At 41.1% G+C, this 18,161-nt stretch overlaps 1 protein-coding gene across 6 annotated transcripts in view; it reads right to left on the reverse strand.

The window, feature by feature from the left end:
* Positions 1 to 18,161, reverse strand: part of Cad99C (cadherin 99C) — a 113,597-nt gene that overhangs the window by 8,585 nt on the left and 86,851 nt on the right. For 5 of the 6 annotated variants that reach the window (XM_046611719.2, XM_046611737.2, XM_046611728.2 and 2 more), the window contains 16 exons: positions 17,961 to 18,139; positions 17,462 to 17,584; positions 16,062 to 16,325; positions 8,975 to 9,124; positions 8,682 to 8,900; positions 8,394 to 8,588; positions 7,440 to 7,727; positions 5,811 to 6,128; positions 5,586 to 5,726; positions 5,228 to 5,512; positions 4,766 to 4,939; positions 3,605 to 3,814; positions 3,375 to 3,506; positions 2,458 to 2,574; positions 1,972 to 2,370; positions 134 to 762 (listed from right to left, as the gene is read on the reverse strand). In XM_046611719.2, the coding sequence (XP_046467675.1) occupies positions 134 to 762; positions 1,972 to 2,370; positions 2,458 to 2,574; positions 3,375 to 3,506; positions 3,605 to 3,814; positions 4,766 to 4,939; positions 5,228 to 5,512; positions 5,586 to 5,726; positions 5,811 to 6,128; positions 7,440 to 7,727; positions 8,394 to 8,588; positions 8,682 to 8,900; positions 8,975 to 9,124; positions 16,062 to 16,325; positions 17,462 to 17,584; positions 17,961 to 18,139 (3,823 nt within the window). Of the gene's footprint in view, positions 1 to 133; positions 763 to 1,971; positions 2,371 to 2,457; positions 2,575 to 3,374; positions 3,507 to 3,604; positions 3,815 to 4,765; positions 4,940 to 5,227; positions 5,513 to 5,585; positions 5,727 to 5,810; positions 6,129 to 7,439; positions 7,728 to 8,393; positions 8,589 to 8,681; positions 8,901 to 8,974; positions 9,125 to 12,850; positions 13,270 to 16,061; positions 16,326 to 17,461; positions 17,585 to 17,960; positions 18,140 to 18,161 lie in introns of those variants that run through there. The other variant, XM_046611764.2, reaches the window with a different exon arrangement.

Consider the following 18,161-nt stretch of genomic DNA (forward strand, 5'->3'; position numbering starts at 1 on the left):
ACGAAAAAACCACTTTGTAGCTTTGGCTACAGTAATTCAAAAACCAGGTGATATTATTTTTTACGATATCTCACTGAAGCTGACTTTGAATTTCCGATCATTCGATCGATGAAACGGTTGCGAAGAGACTTGCCTTTGCATCTGCGAGCTGTTTCCTTCGAGGATTTTCTCGGTGACGGGGTCGATCACGTAGAAATAGAAATTCGAATCCCCTGGAATGGTCTCAACGGTGCCATTCTTGGTGATTGAATGCCGGACGGCTACTCTTTCAACACCGACTAGGAGTCCGGTCTTTTCCTCGATGACTGACGCGATCTTGGGCACTTCCTTCTGCAGTACATCGGCTGACGCATCCTCGACAACGAGAACCAGGAGGTTTTCACGTCCAATCAAATTTACTATCACCGGTGCCTCAATGGCGTTCGAATCTGTTGTTGAGTTCGGATTGTCCCTGACTTGGACGTTGAATTTGAATGGCAGTTCCGAGTTGTCGACGTTGTCGAAGGTGCTTGCCGTCCGGATGATGCCGGAAAAGCCGTCTATCGCAAAGTAGTCAGAACCACGTCCCTTCAGTATCCTGTACTCAAGCTTTCCGTACTTTCCATTGTCTTTGTCCTGTGCCTTCACCTGAACAACTGTCGACGAGAATTGCGCTGTCCTTGGAATAGCCGCGAAATATCTGCCCTTCGTCAACGCTTTACCTTCTTCTGGGAAGACGAAGTTTGGCTTGTTATCGTTTACGTCGAGTACCTGGATCTTAACCTGCAACAATTCAAGCAATGGGTTGTATGAATGCTGTGAATTTTTGGGTCAAAGTAGAAATTACAAAATTTCTAACATTTTCGTAGATTGTAAGCGTTTGACTGCTATAGAAACGAGCGGCTTTAAGCTAACCGTGAGCCAGCCCTCGAACTTCCCGTTTTCAAACCGCAGATTCCAAGTTTACAGAAAACAAATAATAATATCCAATTCGAGTTTCGATCTACAAAGTCAGATCCGTGATTAACGATTCAAAAGCTCTCAGGTACCATATCACACTGAAATATGACGGTTATTTTTTATTTTCAATCACTGTAATGGATACACCATTACAAATTTTAGGAGGCTAACCTTGGATTCGTTGTCGGGGATCCAAAAAACCTCGATCCACTAATTTCTACTAAAATCCGAATATTTTTAGATTTTTTTCTTCGCTATTTTGTATTTCGCACATTTGACCTCAGATTCATGAGCAGCGACCCAAAAAACCTTCAATTACCAATTTCTATCAAAATCCAAATGTTTTAAATTTTTCTCGGTGTACTGAATACGCCAAATTAAAATTTTTCAAATCTGACTCTAGATTTGTGATCAGCGACCTAAACAAACGTTGCGATACCAATTTTCATACGAATCAGTTCATTTGTCCTCAAGATATCATCACTTTTGTCTTACTGTTTGGAATTTTGCTATCTAAATAATTCAAAAATACCGAACTGATCAAAGCCAAAATCTAAGCACTTCTAAGTTTCTAAGAAAAGCCGCAACGATTGAGATCAAAATCATTAAAATTCAGTTACTGGTTCTCGAGATGTCCTCGAACAAAAAACTTGACCACATACATCCAAGCATACATACGCGCACTCAGGTGTGTACGGAGGTGATTCTCTAGATCTTTAAACGTCGAGATCTAGTGAAAACTCAACCTTTCATTTTCGAAGTGATTACAATAACTTCCTTATATATCTGGAAACAGAGAAACGGCAAGTTGTGAATAAATCAAATGAAATATCTGATCTTGGACGAACGGTATGTCCGTTTGCCTCTAAAATCGGAAATTTCTTGACAATACCGGATCACACTTCCAACAAAATTGGCGTTCATGGATTCCTTGATAAAAACCCCATCAACCTTAACGACTCGACAATGTGCTAAATATCATTCCACAAACTCCGGTGACTATCTAACTTCGTGGCTTTGAAATGCACTCACCGTGGTTACGTTCCGGTCGGCGTTGACAAGACCAGACAGTGATTCGAGTTTGATTTTGATGCGATACGATTCCGTGGTTTCGTAGTCAAGCGCTCCTCTCTTAAGTTTTAAGGCACAGTTTCGTTCTTCCGTGATATTGGCATCGAATAATCCGTCGTCATTGCCACTATAGATGGCGCACTTGAGCGGCGGAGTGTCGTGGGCATGGTTGTTGATGATAGTCAGAGTTTTTATCAAAGTGTTATCAGTTGCGTCTTCGGGGATTTCTACCGTGTACGAATCCTCGGCGAAACCCAAGCCAATCTCAGGTGGCACAGTGGCGACGTGTCGCACCGAGATGCGCACCGTCGTAACCGAGGACAGCTGAGGTTCGCCAAGGTCATGGGCCTTAACGTCGACCTGGTGAAACGAGAATACATTAGTTAGTCAATCGTTGAATTCTATGTTTCGTACTTCGGAATAACTTCTTCCGGTCGAACATATTACCTGGTACTCGGAATTCGTCTCCTTGCGCAGATCATCGCGCACTCTGAGCACTCCGGTGTCGGGGTCTACGAGAAAGTACTTGTTCGCAATACCTCGACCAATTATCTCGTAGCGAACCTAAAAGCAAATTGCCTATTAATCAAGTCTGGACGTACGAAACTCCCGACTGAGTAACGCTGACCGAATAGTGACATTGTAGATCTCCTAAGGAAACTATCATAGTTCAGCGATAAATTAGTTGGTTATTGGTAAACGTTTTCACGATCTATAGTATACGTTTTTCAATCCTGTACAGTAGAAAATCCGTCAATCGAATGACAATGTCTTCCGAATGAAGTTTCGTAATGAGATTAAACGATAGGAAACCTTAGTGTTGAATACTTGAGTTAAAATAAATCGATCATTCATTCAATAAAGTCTTATCAGTTCCAGGTTTATCTCAAAAGTGGATATTATTACTTTGCTTCGGATTCTAGAAACAACTAAATGTCGTGGAAGTTATCGTAGTGACAGTTCAGTCTCTGGTCCACAGAAAAAAAAAAAAATTCACTGAAAAAAGAATGTCGAGACCTGAAACTCTGTATCTGCATCAGAAACAGTATCTTACACTCATGTCGATTTTTTATTTTTTAACATTACTTAAGCCTTGAGAAAAGACTTTGTACTTTTGATTTCTTTACAAAAAGTTTGTAGTATGTATTTCGAAGTGATGGATACGCCAGCAAATGAGAATTACTGAATAAAATATAAAACTATCGGAAAGGTGTGAGAAATTGGAACGTGCCGATTGTTCATAGTATTAAATGCAAGTATAAGATCCTAACTCGAAAACAAGATCATCGGTGGGTAGGAGTCAGAAATGTACTGAGTTGCCGTGGAATGCTCTATATGTTTGTAACAAGCCATCATCGTCATACCTGGTTTCCTGGAGCAGTACCGTCGGAGTCCGTAGCAACAAGATTGATGACCGTTGTTCCTATAGGAGCATCGTCGTCCAGCGTGATGGGACGCGGTATTGAGGTAAAGACCGGAGGGATGTCGTTCATATCCTGCAGATAAAGATTAGCGAAGATGAAAGGGTGCGTTTTGAATTTCGAGAGAAGGATGAAGCCCGTTCTGAGTTTGAGTCTGGATTGAATTCACTTACCAAAACATTGACGACGACTCTGGTCGTAGCTCCGGGTAGATCATTGGTGTTTTCGGCTGTTCCCACAAGAAGGATGTGCTGGTTATCTCGTTCGTAGTCTAGACCTCTGACCGTTTTAATGATCCCGGTCTTCGGGTCTATACTGAAAAGATCCGTATCTCCTTGCTTGATAACGTAGGTAACCTGTTTCTTAGTATCCGGATCATCGGCCTGGAAAAAATCGCATCAGCTTCAAATTACCATGAATATATAATACGAGCAACGGTTCAACGTTCCTCGCAGTGGGTGAACCTTTTTTTCATCTCTTACGTTACCGCACATTCAACGACCCCGCAACGCGGTTCAGTAACACCTATCAGTTTTTGCAAAACTATCCCAACACAAGAATAACCGAAACAGAATGTTCGTCACGATAACAGGTTTTATCGTCATATGGGATCTAATAGTTTGAACATGTATCCGGAAAATGTGTGGATGAAAGTGAACGGGGCGACAATGTACTATCGATGTCAAAAGTGTCCAACAAAGGTGACCAATGAAATTTCCAAACATCTTGATTTCAAAACTGATTATGTTCACCTTGATTACTCTACCAATTACCAAATATTTGATGAGTACTAGACTCTTTCCTTTTTAGCAAATTGGCGTAAGATTTGATGTTCATCATTTTTACGCGAATTAGTTACTAATTGCAAACCGAATCAGTTGGGAAATTCGAATTGCACTGCAACAAACCATATTTATGAGGTCAGTTTTGAGGCTGTTGACCAAATTGGATTCTGGGAAATGAGATATTCCGAACACTCGAAGCAATATTCGGTTTTACAATACGAACTCCTACTCCGTGGGTTGAAGTGTTGAAAGGAAAACTGTGTCCGATTGTCATTAACATATGTAATCCGAAACCAATTCTTGGGAAAGCCAAAAAAAAAAAGAAAAAGAATAACAATCATTCGAAACTTATATCGCTTATTCTGATTCCAAATTTTTTTATATCAACTTACTCAGCTCCCAGAATTGTATTTGACCACCCAAACAAACCCGCTTAAATCGCACACGACCGAATCAGGGTTTAATCATTCTTTTTCAAAACAAAAGGACCCAAGAGCCTGCATACCGGGTCAGACAGTCAACAGTGCTTCCATAGATGAAACTAATTACCATCACTTGGGTGACCATGTAGTCGGGTACATTCTCTTTAACTCGGGCTTCGTAGCTGCTCTGGTGGAAGATGGGAACCTCGTCCTCAACGTCTATGACTCGGACCGTCACCGTGGCTGTAGCAAGACGAGGATCCGGAGCTCCGTCTCTGGCCGTCACCACAAATTTATATTCCTGAAAGTCGACGTCTTGTTGTGATTTTTACAATTCAGAAAAAAATGCATCTTTCATACTTGCAGAACGAAGGTTCGTGAATTTAGCAATAATAGAGTGTTGGTGCCTTGGTAGTTGACCAATGCTGTTGTTGTTACACGATGGACAAATTAAAACCATATGCGTTCATCAAGAAATGAACGGCATTGATTGGAGAGGGTGCAAGTTTTGGTGGTTAAAATACTTTTAACATGTATTAAGGAAATTTGCGCTACTAAGAAAAGGTTGCGATAAGGAGACAGAACTTACGTGGTTTTGCTCGTAATCGAGAGCAATTTTAGTCAGAACGTCTCCGGTTTCAGGGTCTACGGTAAATGGAATATCGTCAGGGGCGAAATAAGTGACTTCAGCATTGATGCCTTCATCGGCGTCGGACGCATGTACGCGGCCAATCAGCTTCCTAGCTTCACCTTCTTTGACCGTAAACTCGTAAGGCAAGTTCTCAAACTCAGGATTCTTGTCGTTTATGTCAGTCACTTTGATATTCACCGTTGCCGTGCTCGACAGTCCACCAGTGTCCTCCGCTTTGATCAGCTGCAAATTTAAATGATACAAAATACTGGCATGGAAGACGAATACATTCCGGGATGCAAAGACGGTCGCTCACCAGTTGATAACGCGTAAGATCCTCTCTGTCAAGTTTCCTTATGACTGTTATGACTCCGGACTTGTCACCGATCGCAAATTGGCGCAAGTCATTCCCAGAGAGAATGGCATACGAGACAGGATCGTTTTCTGGATCAATGGCCTGGAAAATATTGCCAAAAATAGCGATAAGGAGCTGGGACAAAATGTTGAACGTGTTTTTCGAAATACGTGGACGAATACTTACGGTGATTGTGGCAACGGTAGAGTTTATTGAAGCACCTTCGCTGACCTGGACCTCGTAGACTGGCTGCTGGAAGACAGGACTCCTGGTATTCGGTCCCGGGATAACATTCACCTCAACAATGGTTTGTGTAAACTTTCCACCGTTGTCGGTAGCCTGGACCGTGATACTGTACTGTTCGCCAGCATTCAGTTTGCCTACGGACTCTATGACCCCTGACTTTGAGTCGATCTTGAACTTCTGTATCCCGTTGTTCGATACGTGATAGATACTGTAGGTTATCTCAGCATTTTCACCCTCGTCATTGTCGGTGGCTTCCACCTGTTTTCGTAATCGTGGCAAATCGTATTCATTTATTTAGAAGGAAACAAAGATTTGGTACGATCGGGATAAGCTTGGGTAGGTGTACCGTTTTTGGCCACCTTAATACCGTATATGTGGCTGTTGATCGATCAATCTGTAGTCAGATCGATGTTAATGTAAACAGAAAGTAGTACGAAAATGTATAGTTAACTTCGATCATTGTAAGAATTATTTTCCAATGGAATGTTAAAATGTTTCGTTATAAATTTACTGTTGAGAAATGTTTTGTAATTAGTTCAATATTTGGATTGAGAATATTGTAATATTAGAAATAGATTCATAGTATCAGTGATAAATAAAACATTTGTCAAAAATGGTTAAGATGGTGCAGTGGTCAAAAACGGTAATTCTACCCTGGATCGAGTAGCGGATATCTCGGTTCACACAATCAGTTCCATTAAGTCGCGATTCTGAAGTTCTTAAATTTTTATCCAAAACTTTTAATTATAGCGTGGCCAAAGTAAACTTCATTTATTTTTCAAAGCTCTTAATAAAAAAACTATCCTTTCAAACTTCATAAAGCTGATATAAATGTTTACTTTTGAGTTGAAATTCACAGTTCACCTGATGAAAAGCGAAATTTCGCATCTACAACCTACATTTTTGTTGCCAGATTCGATTTTCATATCTTAGAAATTTTGTGTGCTTATATATTCTCCGATTAAATATCCATTTAAGTAAATCCATCAGGTGTTGAAAACATTTCTATTCAGTGATTAGGCACATTTTCTTTTAATCAATTCAGTCATCAAATAAAACAGGGTCGATTAGTAAAAATTCTAATATACCTAACAAATAAATGAAAGCCATCCTCTATTGGTTTTTTGTTCTACAAAGACAGGTTGAATATATCGTGCATATGATTTCGTATAAATCAGGGTTGTTTGTTCAGTGGTGAAAGCTATTCGTCCTCAAGGAAATGCATCTTTTACATTTGAAGTATTTTCTACTGTAAGACTGATATACTGTCCGACTTTCGAAGATTTCGGCGTGTCATTTTGGTTTTGGCTTTCAAATCTTTGCTGACCAACCAGATTTCAATGACATAAGAAATCCATTCGACAATTTTCATTTTAAAGTTCAATTCAAACGTAAGAACTATAATAACGGATTTTTGTCGTGACGATTTCAAGATACCGAGGTACCTGTACATTCTCGAAGATCACGATGCTCGAGGAAACCACATTTTTCAGGAGGATCTTAAAACGCGTGCAAAAATTACTTCGCAAATGCAAGGCAAATAAAACTAAAATGGCATGAATGTCTTACCTTGATAACTTTTCGCTTCGTTTCACCCGCCTGTACGGTGATCGGTGCCGTCATTGGAAGAACAGGAGCATTATCATTAACGTCGTTAAGGGTTACCACGAATGACAAGGGCGACGAAGCGGCGATGCCGGATTTTTCTCTGGCCACAACCTGAAATCGAAACCGTCCAGGACTTGGCGGGTCGCGGTCTAGGTTCTCCTCGTTGACAACGAGCACTCCGGACGAGTCGATCGCGAAGAAGTTTGTCGTCAGTTCAAATGTGTAGGTGGGCTGGGGATCCTCCGGACTCTGAAATATTTCAAGGTGAGTTTCTTGGCAGAATGAAATTCGACAAGTATGGCACATTCCTTCACAGGCTGCCGACGCATAAGCCGCCAAACTAAGACAGCCGTCGTAACAACTGACCCGATATATACCTGATATATTGAAACTTCCCCTAGAGTCTTCCTTGAAGGGATTACGAAAGAAACATCATTGTACGAATAGAAAATAGGATCAAGGCTTTATTCCGTTTCAGTGTGTCCAACATTCGCTTTAAATTCAGTAGACTGCACAAAGAAATTCGAACTATAAGCTTGGATGCATCTGGAGACGTGGAGTCCGACCAAGTTAGCGTACGAGGGGTTCTTTTATGACTAAGCGTCGTTAGTGTGGAGTGCCAGGTTCTAGATTTTAAATGAGATACTGATACCATGTGCGTGAGAATGTTATTAGCGGGAAAAAGTACTATTCCTCTTACTGGTCAGATTTTTGCATTGATCAAGGTCAGAGACAACCTGTTACCTAATTACATGCACAAGATGAAGAGTAAAACACTCTCTGCAGTCAAAATTAACGATAATAAGACAAACGATCATAATCGACTCGACGTAAGACTAACGCGAAGTGACATCGAAACTAAATTATCCGCACTTATTCGTCTCAGGATATCCAACACCTTTGGGGTACACTTACCAGGTCTGCATCGGAAACATTGAGTACTATGGGGTTCCCATTCTGGTCGATTACTTTAGTTCCCACAGGGGCATTCTCATCGACGAAACCTTCTACGGAGGAGGCTGTGATCGCCGGAGGATTGCTATCCACGGGCTTGACCGTGATAGTCAGCTTCGCTGTCGCAGATCTCGAAGCCTCAGACACCTCGACAGCCTATTAATGAAGATTTGTGCATTTTTTTTAATTTTCTCACTTGATTCGACAACGCGTGAAATTAACTCGAATGTAATGACTAGTGGAACACACCTTGATGATGATGTCGAATTTCTTTGTGACCGTAGTGTCAACTGCCTTGATTTGCTTCACGGCACCCGTATTTCGATTGATTTCAAAAAATTCTCCGTAATTAGGTGGATTCCCGCTGAGAAATGAGTAGTGAATCGGTGCGTTAATGCTGTCCATATCTACGGCTTGAATCTTCTCTGGCGAAATGTTGAGAATCCCGGAAAGAATCCCACTCGACACCTGCGTTAAGTTAGAGACATCAGAATTGCCTGCTTTGGACTTCAAGGTATGCACGGCATTAAATGGTGACTTACGGATGCAGAGTATTCGGGATTGATGCAAGCACCGTCGGACAGCATGCAGCCTTGGTAGATGAAGGAAGGATCCTGGTCGTCGTCATCTTTAATGTTCACCGTTAGCGTGGTGGTCGAAGAAAATCTTTGCGAGCCGTTCCTTGCTCGATCCTGTAACATTGATAATGTTTTTGCACGTTCAGTCTATCGTTTCATCGACCAGCGTAACAGTACAAAAATAAATCTAATATCTGTTCATGATTTCCATATCTATTAGTTAGGTGATACATGCGATACATTCCTACTCAGTTCCGCAGTGCAATATTAACTCTTAGCTGACTTTTTGCGAGGCTCTAAAGCACGGAAAATGTATATTGAAGACGCTAGGGTGAAAATGTAGGTATATTACTTAATTAGTTGTTACCAGTATGATTGAACTTGCTTCCAACGGCAAACTTACCTTTCCATGGAAGCCAACTGAACTATCGTGTACACTACTACCCACTATGGTGACCTCAAATTGATCCCCGTTTTATAATTACTAAGGTAATTTAAAATCAGTATTCTTTAATTGAAAGCCTTCTGGTGTGAAATGATTAAATACTCGACAAATCTTTGAACCAGTAATTATATATCGGTTAATCAAGCATAGGGATAAAGGTCAGGCAGTTACATAAATGCTGTTATTTCACTGTGCGCCCAGTGATTTGGCTTCACCCGAACTGTTGAAACTCGTTTAAAGAAGCCTGACCAACATCCATTTGAAATAACTCGAATTTACTCTGTAGCCGAGATCGGTGGACCGCAAGAGACTTTATCGAGTATGTCTATTACGTCGGCTTCAAGAATAAGGACTGTTCCCATTTCTCGAAACCTCAAGATTTTTTACTGTCACCGCACATCACGTATCAGCTTTGAGTATTTAATGCGACAGAGAAATAACAATAAGGTCTTGAAGAAAATGAGACAAGTATGGGGTTTTATGCAGAATCGCGTCGTATCTTAGATCCTATATTCCACAAAAACAATTGAGATGAAATGATTTCTTAGAATTTGAAGGCTTTCCTCTCGCGGTGAGCAGAGAGGAAAGCATGAAAAGGTGAAAGGCCTGCTATTTCATCGGAAGTCCTTGCCGTATCTCGTGGCGTCTCAAATTACTTTGCTCACCAAGTTCTACGGTTGGCTTTTGTACAAAGCATGTCAACCAACGGTATTCATATTGCAAGCCAATGGCAAAATGTTGTAAGTTATACCGCGGTGACAAGTGATAAGACGGTTAAGAACCAGAGAAAGTATGTTAAGATAAATTTGATCCAACTCTATAGAATATCTGCAAAAGACTGCGGCCACCACTACAAAAACATATTTTTTATAAAGAAGGAGAACTGGCAGCTAGACAGCTGACTGATCTGAGAGCCGATTTAATCCCATTACACACCAGATCATTTAATTATAAGTCCTGCAACTTCGTACCAACAATCTAAACATTTTGTTCCTGCGCCGTGTTAGGCTGGATTAGTATCGTTGTTAAACTTAAAGCTGATTCTTGTTGCGTGCCGCCCATCACACAACAACGCGTCAATGTTGAATACCTCATGGAAAAATATCCTTACGTGCTCAGAGATAATTATTATAGACCTCGGTTTAATTTTTAGATTGGGAGACGTCAAGTTCCCAATTTGTTATCTCAGCGGCATAAGATTTAAGTCAAAGAAATTACTGATTCGGCACTTGTTTGGTAATGAGTATTTGAATAATTCTATTTTCACTCTAGGAAGCGATAGAAAACAGGACTAGATTAGTATCAATAATTATGGAGGAGGATGAGGAGTTTTGCCGATTCATTGTGATTAATGCATTGACGAATCGATCAGTTTATTACTTTACTATAAAAATAGTGCGGTTATTATCTTGACTAACATGCTGCTCAGATCGTCAGTCCAAATTCAACGTTAAGCCGATAAAAATCAAACAACGTGTCAATCACCTATCTCTATGAATTACATGTAATAATAGTCGTCACTTAATTTAGGTACTAGTAAGTAAGCTTTTCCACCTCTATTCCTTAAAGTTTATAACTGGATAATAGTCGTCACTTAATTTAGGTACTAGTAAGTAAGCTTTTCCACCTCTATTCCTTAAAGTTTATAACTGGATTTTCTTCCTATTAATTTCCCTACAGCATAGTTATTCATTCCATCATTGCTTCTAAACTGAATGTAGTGAACCAAAAGCAGTAGTTGTATTTTGCAATATAACACCAAATTGTACGTTATTCAAAGGCCTCTTTCAGAATGAAGATTTAATAGCTACTCTTGCTAATGAATTATTGGTGTAAGCATCAGAAGATGCACAGTTTCTTTTTCTGGTGCACCGTGTTCGAAGAATATCGTGTCACTATAAAATGTGAAATGTGAAGAATTCAATTTAAACCGGATGTCAATTCTAGTGTAGAAACGCCTAGATAACATGCAATACCCTTGGCCTACATTTTACTGTTCGGAACGCATATAACAGAAATGGAAAATTCTCTGTGTATTTCTGGTAGAGTAGATATTCCCGTATATTTCCTGCACCTATCCGTGCAGCTGGTACACATACTAAATAATATCTGGGTCAATCTTTATTTGCGGAAAAATAGATTGAAACTCGGACCTGGATAAAGTCTCTCTCATCTTATCAAATTATCAGATGTGAGCATATTTTCTTATTCCGTAATATCGAACTTTGGATTCAGCAATCACCTTTCGAAGAGGATAACAGACCATAAGAGAAACGAATGAAACGAAACTGATGTGATTTTTTCGAGTATCAAAAACTATAGTTCAGAATTCTTTGAATCACTATGTCAACTTCGCAAAGGTTTTCACGGAACATTTCAGAAACGAATTCTGTCACCATAAATGGCTAAATCGATAAGGAAAAATGAATAATGACTAAAGAAGAACGAGAGGGAGGTTTTGCGATCGCGAATAAAGCGCAAATATTTGAAGGGCGTGACGCTCAGTGGCTTATTGCCGAGTAATATTTCATCCGCGAGGACTGGCTTTCATGACAAAAGTTGTAGAAAATCGTTCAAACTATGGAGTTGCTATTCGTAATCCCTGAGGAAAACAGTCGGTTTCGTTCTGGTTCGTTAGCTACGTCTATGTTTAAATTATCTATTCTTGAAACACATACACGCGGGATTGCGCGGCGTGAACCGCTCCAAGCTTATCAGGATTGGGACCTTGGCGTACGAGTAACTTGCCTCGATAACGGAAACTGGCATTATGGTTTTAAGGTATTCAGTCTAGAATACTTACACACTTTAGTTCGTAGTGGTACGGTCAGAGGTAATAAAAATATTCAAAAACTAAAATCCAATCGTTCGGCGTTATCATGAATTGAGGAAAAAAAATTTATAGAGACAATGCCGTATACATCTCACATCAGAGTTCGGCTCGGACATAGTCACTGGCTCAAACTGGAGAAAACATGTGTTCAAGGTGCATGGGTATCACCTTACAGCAAGTTCCTTTAATGCGTAGAGCCTAATAAAGCTCGAACTGAATTAGATGGCCAGTATACAGATGGAGTGAATGATGATTGCTTTCCTATTTCAATGTTCTCGATCGAATATTGACAGAATCTTGAGCTGTATACTCGGAAGAAGTACTTTGGTCAAGTGTAGACTCGAGGCTTGATATCAGGCTTAATATAAGATTGATCAACCATATTGGAAATGTCTAAAAAGTAGCGAAGATGAAACTAGAGTCAAGAATAGATTGATGGCAAAGGACAAGTCTCGAGTATTGTCTGTTTGCTATGTAACAAACGTTACGACATTGCATGGTTACGGGCAGCCAATAGCAGGTATCAAATAGGGCGTAGTCTACATTCCAAAGAGGCACTCACCGTCGTCGGGAAGCTGCTGCTGTAGCCGGGAACAGAGCTGGCACACACGGTCCCGAGGCCGAACAACACTTTCACCCAATTAAAAAGCCTCATTGTTAGCTTGCGCGGTAGTTATAGGACACTTGTATTCGCTTATCAGTGTAAACTTCATCGAGCTCTGACAGACATTTGAAAGTTCGTGAAGTTTTTATTCTTAAGAGACACGTAGACTTATTATTATCAAACGTTGCATGTCAATCGTGACGATATATATATATCATTGAATAATATATGAATATAGTTTTTTCCACGTAAGTGAAGAGAGTTGCGACTTCCGAATGGACGACTTGTTTCACGGATATGGAAATATCGAGCGATGTAAATGCGATGCAACGCCGAAATTGCATTCACCCTTGCACTGAGATAATTCTCAGCTGTTGAAATGTAAAGAAGGTCTTACAATTTTAATCTTGGTAAATGTGCGCGGAGTGACATATTTTTCCGCATTTATTGTGAACTAAGTATTTAAGAAGTTAGAAGTTCGAGTTGCGAAACCAGTGATACTAGAAAACTAAGATTTTTTAATTACAGAGATGATCTACAACCTGATGGGACGCACTTGGTCAAAAATTCGCAATTTTTAAATGACTGTGCAGAATAATGAAAGTATTTATTGCAAATGATAGCATAGGAAATTACATGCTGCCAGCAAGTAAACGGACATAGAATGCTAATCTAGCTGTAAAAATGCTCTGCCGTGCCTTATAAGTTTTTAGTTTGAAATTCCGAAAGCGTATGTTTAGTACATTTTCCAAATTAACTTGGGATTTTGATCGAAATTAGATTTAACTTTTACTTAAAGCTGGCATATGCTGTGTCTAATTTTTACAGTTCTAAGAAATGCCAGTAAGACAGTAATTGAGGAAATGTTACGAATCATAATTTTTTACATTATTTAATTTGTTTATAGGTATCGTAGATAAAAACATTCACTTCTTTCTTTTGATAAATAAGGTTTTGTGCGTATGAAGTCTGAGAAATTGTTTCTTAAAAACAATACTTCGAGATAGTTTCACAATAATTTATCTGATTTGGCGTAAAATATTTTGCAGATCATAATACGAATAGTGTCTATTGCCGAGTTATGCCAGAGACCAATTATAGGCACCACAGTGCAATGGTCAAACTACCATTTCCAATATTACGGAACGTTCATTATAAATTCTGTACCTTCCAACCGTTCTCCTAACTTCCTTGCGGTTTTCTACGTTTTCTAAGTTAGCATTTTCTGTGCCTGCAAAGACAACTTGAAAAATAAGAGAATAGCAGCTGAATATGGTAAAGACCTATTACAACCAGGTTCGAGTTCAATTTAAAAACAGTAGAAGAAACACTTCGCATTATCTTTAATGATTATTGGTTGTTCTGAGATACTGAACCTTCTCCTTGGATCTGTTGAAAAGAATACTCAACACTAGTGTATGATAAAAAATATGAAAACCAAGCGAACTACCCAGAGGATCCTGAGTAGTGTTTGTGACTGCTGGCTCTACAAGCTGCACTGCTGGATGGAGAACGTTAAGGAGGGAGAGGACGCCGATATGTGTAGACCACGGCATGAGCGTGTCGCAGGGCGGTCATTACCGATTAACTATTCCCGGTTACCGATTACTGATTACAGTTGAATTTCTTCCGCGTTGTCAGAGGGACGCCAGGTAAGATAAAACACGGCTAGATTCAGCTGCAAGCACGCATCGAGAGACACACTTGGAGCTTCGGGAGACGCGAGCAATGAAATACGAGGGTGTGTGGGCCGGGTGATATTACACGGTAATCCCGATCCCTGATCTTATCGAAGCATGCAAACCCGGGTCGAGACAAACTCGTCGACGATCGGGAAAACACGCGCATTTCCGGCTTTGCTGATAACCACCTGGAGGCGTCGCAGCACCCAACATCTCCTCGTCGAGATACTCGTCATTGGGCCCAGCATCCCGGAAGAGTGAGCAAAAGCTCTTGGATCAGATTGCGAAGAAGTCTTTCAGCGGATAAAAGCGAGGCCGAAAAGCTCATCATGACGTCGAGTCTCAAACAACATTCACTTCGAGTCGCGCTTGATCCGATTGAACGCCAGTTCTGGGAACTTGTTGAAGCACACGCGATAACAAACACAGTGAAAATGGTATCCGCGTCGAACGGTGACCGATGCAAAACGGCGACTGTCTCACCTAGCCGAGCAAGCAAACGCTGCACTACGGCACGTAACGCAGACAGCGTATTGTGTAAGAAACACTGCCTACCCACTGCCTAGATTCTTAAACCCAACCCTGACGGCTCTTTGTTCTTTGTTGATAGGGCCCCGCGACACGATAGTTATGCGTATACGCAAATGCATCGACCAAAGTAGTTATACCATACTCTCATCAGACGTCTCAGTGCGACTCGAATTTCGATGAAGAGCCGACGGATTGTTACTGAAGAAGAATATGGTGACTCGATACTAGGATCTCCTCATTACGAGACACCGAGGCTGCGTAATTGAGAAAAAGATTCATTCCACCTGATCCCAATTTTTATTGTTGTTCTGCAATGTGACAGGTGTTAGAACGAGGAGAAGTTAAGCCTGGCGTAATGATTCAATGAAATAACGGGCCAGGGATGGTACACATTGAACATTACCATGAAGAAGAGCATCAACAGCAAACGAGGATTTTTCAGTGTATAATAGAATTGCCAATCACGATGTCTTATAATGGCATGGGCTGGTTCATATTACATACGTCATCGAGCACGGCTATGCAGGTACGTACCGAGACTTCAATTATATTTAAGATGCACCTGCAAGAGAGAATATTGCTCGCCTCGTATAGTCGGCGAACAGCCATCAAAGACTAGCCTTGCCCAGTGCAGGCGTGAGTGAACGACCAGAAGAGAGCGAAGAGAGTCGAGTAGATATGCAAATGCGCGAATATGGCTTGCAATCGCTGGCGCGGACTCGGTCTGAGTCACTTCGAGGGGCTCGGCCCACACGACTGACCACCGCCGGACATATACGACCATCCTATCTTCTTACAAACTAAATCGGTGCCCAGAGTCATGGTTTTTCAGCGTCCCGTAATCTCTTTCGAAACGAGCTTTTTTCACGAACCGGTTGGTGCACCGGATGGCCTAGTATTACGGAAAGGAACCGTCATGATCTCGGTTCTCGATGATGGATCAGTGATGTACTCACCGAAGCGACGACGGTGACGAGGTAACGCTGGGTCTTCTCGTAGTCGAGTGTCCGGTTGACGGTGACTTGTCCCTGATGAGGTAAGTTGATGCTGAAATAACCGTACCCGTCGGCAGTGGTGATTCGGTCCCGGCCAACTCCGTTACTGTTTCCAATACCCGTCCCGTCGCCAGGGGCTATCGAATACTCGACGAGTCCGTTGACACCAGCATCTGCGTCTTGTGCCATGATGTTCTTGAAGATCGTCGAGCCAACAGGGGTCAGCTGAGAATCAGAAGAAGCAATCACTGATGATTGAATTCAGCAATTGCACTGTGCACGCGACCTGCTACTGGCAAGCGAGTTTTCACCTAGTATACTACGCATTGTAGTAATAAACTCATGGTCTGCTCGTGAAAAATGTTCTCTGATAATCGCCCTCTGCATTTGTAACTGTATTTTGAAATGGGTGATTTTTTCTCCGAGGTTGAGTGGCGCGTGAGATTTGCTATCCTCATGTCTCGAAGGTGATATTCAGATTTATTTGCAGAGAAAAAACGGCAATGAGTGACGTGATTAATTGTACTAGATGTGGCTAACAAATAAAATTGAATTACTCAATGCTGGGCTCAAACAAAATTTCTCATCATTGTGCTACGAGTGGGATGGTAAAAATTGAGCACTATCTATCCGTAGATTGTAAAAACGGAGATGCAATCCACTAATTAGTCAAAAAACATTAAGCACACTGCAGTTTCAGACAAACTGATTCACACCGTGCCAACTGTCAGGCAATTTCCAACCACGCAATACTGTACTTTTACTCGTTCACAAGCACGAAAGAATGGGGTGAACTAATCGATGAGTGGAGTCTGACTCATGGTTCGAATTGGCTTCTAATAACCTGCGCGATGTGCTAATCTGATAGTGAGTCAACGTGTAAGACGATACTTTCGATTCCAATACAACCCCAAGTATATAGAATTAAATTGAATCCTATAGATCCGGAGGAAGTCAACTGCCCACGTTACACGTTTCTCTCTGACTGCATGTATGCTTATCGCGATTTATTCTCTATCACGAAAACTCTAGCGCATTTTATCACGCGGGAAAAACATCGGAGAAATTCTTCACAGACGCCCAACTATACGTATAATGCACCTCATTGGGAAGTGCCTGCACGTCGTGGGCGACTGACTAATAGGGCCATTCGGGTGTATTCAACTATCAACAGAGGGCCGTGGATACGTCTCGTTATTACTCTTTAAATCAGTCGCAATGAAAACAACGCGCGCGGAAGCATTGATTCCCTTCTTTCAATGCTAGAGACGTTTTTAGAAGCTGTGATTGAACTTTTTCGGCGCGTTTGATATCCGCGGGAAAAAAGTGGGTATAAAGGTATTCATTATGGGTCAACTTACCTCGGGCACTGTAGTCTCGTATGGCGTATTGATGAACTTTGGCGCATTGTCATTGATGTCAGACACTCTGACGATTATGGGAATGGTTCGTTTCTTGTTTGTTGACTTTACCGTACATGTTAGCTGGCGGAAGAAAACAAAACATAAGAACAGAAACACAAAATTAATCACGTGTCAGTTGTACACTTGTGTTCGGTATAACATTTTTCTTCTGACACTCGAAAGGGCAATCAGGGTATACAGGCTGGTAAGCCGACTAACGATGCTAAATAATTTGAAGAAGGAACGCTTGTCTAAAACTTAATTCCTCTGTGAAACAACGTTTATGTTGCTTAAGTTTGAATTGAAGCTGTGTAGATGAAGGAACGCCTGGATAAGTTGGAAATTTTTAATAGCATGGTAAGGAAAATTCGAAATCATTCAATTAGGATATCCTCAATTATAAAATACAGAAGATTTCCGACTCTTTTTGCCAAAGGTGGCGTTGTGCAGTGCTCACCTGAAAAACGACGTGCGAAAGATTCTCCGCATCTCTGTCGAGGGGTTCCAAAAGTTTCAGCCTTTTACCAACCAGAGTAAAGATTGGCTGCCTGCCAGGGAATATCAGCTCCAGCGTGGTCTCGGTGGAAGGGTCGCCGGAAACCGGAAGTTCCGCCGGAACTGTCTCTTGGTCGAGACCTGGAACGATTTTTACCTCGGT

The sequence above is a fragment of the Neodiprion pinetum genome, chromosome 1, assembly GCF_021155775.2.
Source record: "Neodiprion pinetum isolate iyNeoPine1 chromosome 1, iyNeoPine1.2, whole genome shotgun sequence".
Lineage (NCBI taxonomy): Eukaryota > Metazoa > Arthropoda > Insecta > Hymenoptera > Diprionidae > Neodiprion > Neodiprion pinetum.